Raw genomic sequence first — 5,660 nt, forward strand, 5'->3', positions numbered from 1 at the left:
ATATATATATATATATATATTTTAAAGCCAGAAAAATGTAGGCCACCCACAAAGTCCTCTGAGGCCTGTCATTGGCGTGAGATGAGAGTGCTGTTATTATGTAACAGTATGTTTGCTGGAGTTTACCTCCATGCAGTTCAAGTATTGTGAGTCTACTGTCCCATAGGACTGTGTTGGCTTGACCTGGGGAGCATGTGCTGTAAGACCAGTTGCAGTGTTGCTATTGCCTCAATACTGCATATAGTGAACATGACTAATAGACCATTTCTGCTTGGTTTGTATGATACTAATACCGGTTCCCTGTCCTGGAAGCTTCAGGATAAACTGGAATGAATGGTTGAGTTCAACTTGATAGCTTTCAAACATTTTATCATTAGAAAAGTGTGTGTGTGTGTGTGTGTGTGTGTGTACATATATGTACATGCTTGTATGGAATTCAGAAAAGTTGCTTCTCTCCTACCATGTGGACTCAAACTCAGGTCCTCAGGCTTAGCAGCCAGCTCCTTCCCTGCTCACAGATACGGGTTTTATATATTATGCTTTGTGTCATGTCATTTTCTAAAACTTCTTTTTAATTTTCTTAGAACTGGTAAGTCTTTTCCCTCCCTCTCTTCCTCCCTTCCTTCCTTCCTTCCTGTTTGCTATTGGTCTCAGGCTGGCTTTGAACCTATTTCATAGCTCAGGTTAGCCTAAAACTGATGCCATGGTTCTGTTGCGTCACGTTTTGTGAGCCCACACTACCACGCCTCCCTTTGTGAGTTAATTTCAATATTGTGATAGTAAATTTAGTAAAATTTAGCAACCTAAATTCATTGAGTCCTTACATAGCTGTTTTTAAGCAGTCAAAGCATATTGCACAATTTGACATCCTGAGTTCAGGTCTGTGAACCCATGTAAGGTGGGAGAACCAATTCCACAGAACTGTCCTCTGACTGCCATACTCCGTGTGTACAGATCCATCTATGTGCAGTGTGTGTACATGCATATACACATCCATAGGTATAGATCCATACTCAGTGTGTAAAGATATACACACACATTTAGTGTAGAGGAAATATACATTTTAGTGGGCAGCAAATATGTAATTGCCAGTGATAAAGTTTACATATTCTGAAATAAAAGTATATATTTATTAAAAAACACACAACACATATATATGTGTGTTTATATACACATGGATGTAGTACACACATCTGTGTGTGCATGATCTTTTGTTTGGATCTTAACCTTGTTTGGTGGCTTTGGTTAAGTATTTGTAAGCATCTATCTCAGATAGATGCTTAAGATTCTTACAGCTTTTTGTTATATTTCAAACAATTTTGAATTGTGATTCAAAGACTTTGAAGTTCAGAAACTTTTTCCTTCCTCCGTACCCCCTGGCCTTCAACTCAGAGATCCTTCTGCCTCTACTGGGATTAAATGTGTGGCCAGCATGCATGACGAGCCTTTTCTCTGTTAACAAATGAATGAGGACTTGTTCACCTTCCCCCTCTTTACCTAACCCAAGTGGGAAGCCCTGTATGGAGTCTGTCTTGCTTCAGAACCCCACCCTGCTTCTTCTCTCAGTGATGGGTGTATCTGTTTGTCTGTCTGTCTGTCTGTCTGTGCTTATTCAGTTGTGAGCCGATACCCAAAGCAGGTTTCCTCTGTGGCTGTGCTGGTATTGGAGGTTCCGCTGTGTTACTCTGTCCCTTACAGGTTTCAGCAGCAGAGCTCTACTGACTCAGCAGCCATGTGTTTAGTTCGTTAAGTTTACTCACCTAACCAAAGTGTGTTTTGCCATCCTAGGTTTACCGACAAGACTGCGAGACTTTCGGAATGGTGGTGAAAATGCTGATTGAAAAAGATCCTTCTTTAGAAAGGTCTATACAGTTTGCACTGAGGCAGAACTTACACGAAATAGGTGAGCGCTGTGTTGAAGAACTTAAGCATTTCATTACTGAGTACGATAATTCTACTCAAGATTTTGGAGACTCTTTTTAGAAGAAGTAGTACCTGAGGTCAAAAAATTTTTTTAGATTTTTTTCTCCTTGGATTGTGTAAATCCGTACTATTTTGTGATGAAGAGAAATACTTTATGATAGCTGAGTACATTTCTTAGTATTAAATAAACATCTACAATAGCTTTAAAGTATCTTAATTAGAATGTTTCCCCTATGTGTAGAATATTCTACTCTATCTTCATACACCTCCTCCCTCCAAAAATAATGTTCAATTATTTTAATGTTCAAAAAAGCAGTTCTGGAGAGCAGCTTTCTATATTAACTCATGCTCCATGGCCTTCCGTGCTGTTCTAGGATAGTCTTCTGGAGTACCGTGTAAAGGTTGTCTTGAGTTCAGATGTTCATTTCTGTACCGAGAGTACTGAGTCTTGTCGGGGCTTTGGTATTCTAATTGCCCAGCTCCTTCATTGTCGTTTGTAAACGTCCTTCTCCATCACCTTCTGATTGGTTTAAGAAAGCACTGATGGCCTGTAGGTCAGGAGAGGAAAGGTGGGACATCAGGGCAGAGATAGAAACTGTGGGAAGAATTTGTAGAGAATTTGCCACCCGAACACAAAGAAGTCTGACTTTCAGGGACTGAATGACATAATGGGCCACGTGACAAATGTGGACCCAAATAAATGGGTTAATTAAGTTATAGGAATTATTTGGAAACAATTCTAAGCTATAAGGCCTAGGCCTTCATAAATAATAAAAAGTCTCTGTGTCATTGCTGGGAACTGGTGAGTTGAAACAGTCTGACGATAGTGATCATTTGGTCTCCGGAGTTTAATTTGTAGTTAAGATTATTCCAGGTTGCATACAATAGTGGTACTGTTAGCATTTTGAGATAGTGATGTCTTAATGAATTAGAAGTTTGCTATCATATGATATTTGCTTTGAGAATAATTCTTATTCAATATAGGAAAAATGCACTTGAAAATCTGTAAGGATCTGTTAGAACAAACTCTTCCTCCCAAGTCAGTGAACTTAGTTCATCTCTTCTATGAAGTGCTCTTGAGGCTCCTAACTGCTCTCTCTCTAGACAATATTATAGACTAACAGGAGGGGTAATCTGAGATGCAAGATGAATTTTACATCGAGACGTCTCAGAAACCCTTCTCGTGGGTATAATAAAAAATTAGAATATACAGAGCACTTACGTTTGTTTTAGGCTTACATTGTATACAAAAAGGGGACCTGACAAGGCACTCATGCTTGGGGTTAAGTTACAGATTACTCTGTTAATCTCCGTGATCTCAGTTCTGTAGGCTTAGAGGGTCTCACTCGTCACAAGTGTCCTCAGAAAAATGAAGCAGAAAACATTGAGGCCAGCATGGCGGCCAGCACCTCCTGAGTGAGCCAGTGCATAAGTGAAGAGACAATTAGGATCTTTTGCTCACTTCCGGGTCCCTGGTTCATTGAGGCAAAATACTAAATTTGTGACATTAGGCACCTTAAAAATCACTGTTTTAATTACTGCCCAATCAAATTATCTTTTTTTTTTTTTTTAAGTCAAGGTCTTAGAGTATATCCCTAGCTTGCCTGAAAATCTCTGTGAAGACCAGGCTAGCCTTAAACTCACAGAAATCTTCCCACCACTATCTCTTACATGCTGGCATTAAACCCATGTGCCACCATGCTCAGGATCCTTTTTGTTTGTTTGTTTTCATTTTCATTCCGTTGTGTCCTTTTACTTTTTATTCGAGACAGGGTCTTGCTGTGTACCCTAGGCTGGCTTCAAACTTTCCTTCCCTGGCCTTTAACTTTTGGGATTCCTGCCTCAGCTTTCCTGAGTTACAGGTGTGAGTCCCGGTGCTTGCCATTACGTTCGGTGGCCCCTATGAGCCTGTCTGCAGAGATACCCCTAAATCACATACAGATTAAAGTAGAAATAACAGTCTGATAATTTTAATTAGCCCTAAAATGGATGTATGAAGATATGTATTATGCCATTTTGAAAATTTAAAACGAATTGAGGACATTTTTTTTCTTCAGTTTTTGAAGTGAGAACTTGGAGTTACTTGGGCACTGAGATTCTATGCATACCTTTTATGAGCATATTCGTCTTCCGTGTGTGTGGTGGTCGATGCTGGTCACTTCAGTAAGACCACATGCAATTTTTCCTTTTTCCCTTCCACTAGTTCTCAGCTCTTCAAATCAAGTTGTTAACAAACATAAGTATAAAATTTGAGAAGCTACCAAGGCAAACACATTATTCATTTGGTAGAAACATTCATTTAAAAAATGAGAATCTTACTATTAAATTATTTAAGTGAAGGTCCAGCCAGTAATCCTCTTCCTTCGAATCACACTCACCCTTGGAAGCTGTTCCCAGCTTGCCATCTGTGTTGTTCTGCCAGGCTCCACAGTGTTAAATGCTTTGTTTACCTTCGTTTTTTTAAAATGCCTTTTAACATCTAAAATTCATGTGTACTAGAATATGTATTTTATAAAATGTTTGTGATTCTATAGAGACGTGTTTATAAATTTCCCATTGTTTTTCAGTATATCTAATTCATGTGATAAGTTTTCATTATCTCACCATAAGGCCTTGATGATCAATATGGGGGAAGCAGATACTCTAAAATGCAAATAAAGCATCCAATACTAAGCAATGAGCTTGTCTCCTCTCATTCTTCCCGGTTCCTATGGCTGCAGGGTATGCGTTTTCATCTCTGCCTACGTGGTGGCTCTGCTAGTCAGTTCAGCTCTGGACAGCCAGCTAGAAGTGGGATGATTGAGGCACTGTTAACTTGGATGATTTCTGGGGTTTTGATGGTCCAGAGCCTCGTTGTGCCTGGCACAGTGACTCTAAGTAATTATAGAACTGAACTACACGACTGAACTTCTTCTGCCTGAGCTGTTGCTCCTGCTGAGCAGTAACCTGGCTCTCTGCTCCAGTCTGGTTCACAGCATGGAATGCTTATCAGCCTAAAGCTGACTTCACCTCTAAGTGAAACTTGACCCCTGGGTCTTAGAGAAATAGGATTTATTCAGACTGAGAGGTATTAGGAGTTCAGAAGGAGGGAACGGAACAGCGAACAGCGAAAGGTTAGTATGTGCCTGTGTGGCCAAAGTCAGTTTTCACTGCTGTGACAGAACTTCTTTTGCATCTTGATTTTAGGCTAGTGTGAGCTCTCGTCTGCTGGGCTCCATTGTCTCTATATCTGTGGTAAAGCAGGACTCATGGTGAGGAAACGGTATCAGAGCAGAGTTGCTGGATCCATAGCCTAGAGGCCAGAGGAAAGGGGGGAGGGGTTAGAGAGGGAGGGAGGGAGGGAGGGAGACACTTGTGGGCCTCTTCCTCCTGAGCCTCTAGATACCACATTCAGGGAGTGTCTTCCCCCTTGTTGTCACCTTTTGAGAAAGAGCTTCCCAGACATCCAAAAATGTGCCTTTCTAATAAGCTTCTAGGGGCTTCTCAGTCCAGTCAAGTGGACGGTAATAGGTGTGGTGCTATGTGCAATGGAAAGCCTGAAGGAAACAAGACAATGAGCTCAAGCTGAAGGCCCAGAATGCGAAGCTCTGCCTGTGTGCGCACAAGTGCAGGGAAGAGACGGAAGGGGAAAATAAAGTGTTTGAGGTCTCCCAACCAAGAACAGAAAAGGTCTTTCAAGAAAACCCACTCCTCACCCCTTTTCATACTCTGCTTGTCTAAAATTGGATATACATTAT

At 40.8% G+C, this 5,660-nt stretch overlaps 1 protein-coding gene across 9 annotated transcripts in view; it reads left to right on the forward strand.

Annotated features, from left to right (window-relative positions):
• Pphln1 (periphilin 1) overlaps positions 1–4,600 on the forward strand; it is a 93,952-nt gene extending 89,352 nt beyond the window's left edge. For all 9 annotated transcript variants that reach the window (XM_031353393.1, XM_031353411.1, XM_031353400.1 and 6 more), the window contains one exon: positions 1,789–4,600. In XM_031353393.1, coding sequence (XP_031209253.1) covers positions 1,789–1,983 — 195 coding nt within the window. In that variant the 3' untranslated portion in view covers positions 1,984–4,600. The remainder of the gene's footprint in view (positions 1–1,788) is intronic.
• Positions 4,601–5,660: the final 1,060 nt, after the last annotated feature.

This window comes from Mastomys coucha, unplaced genomic scaffold (genome assembly GCF_008632895.1).
Source record: "Mastomys coucha isolate ucsf_1 unplaced genomic scaffold, UCSF_Mcou_1 pScaffold11, whole genome shotgun sequence".
NCBI lineage: Eukaryota > Metazoa > Chordata > Mammalia > Rodentia > Muridae > Mastomys > Mastomys coucha.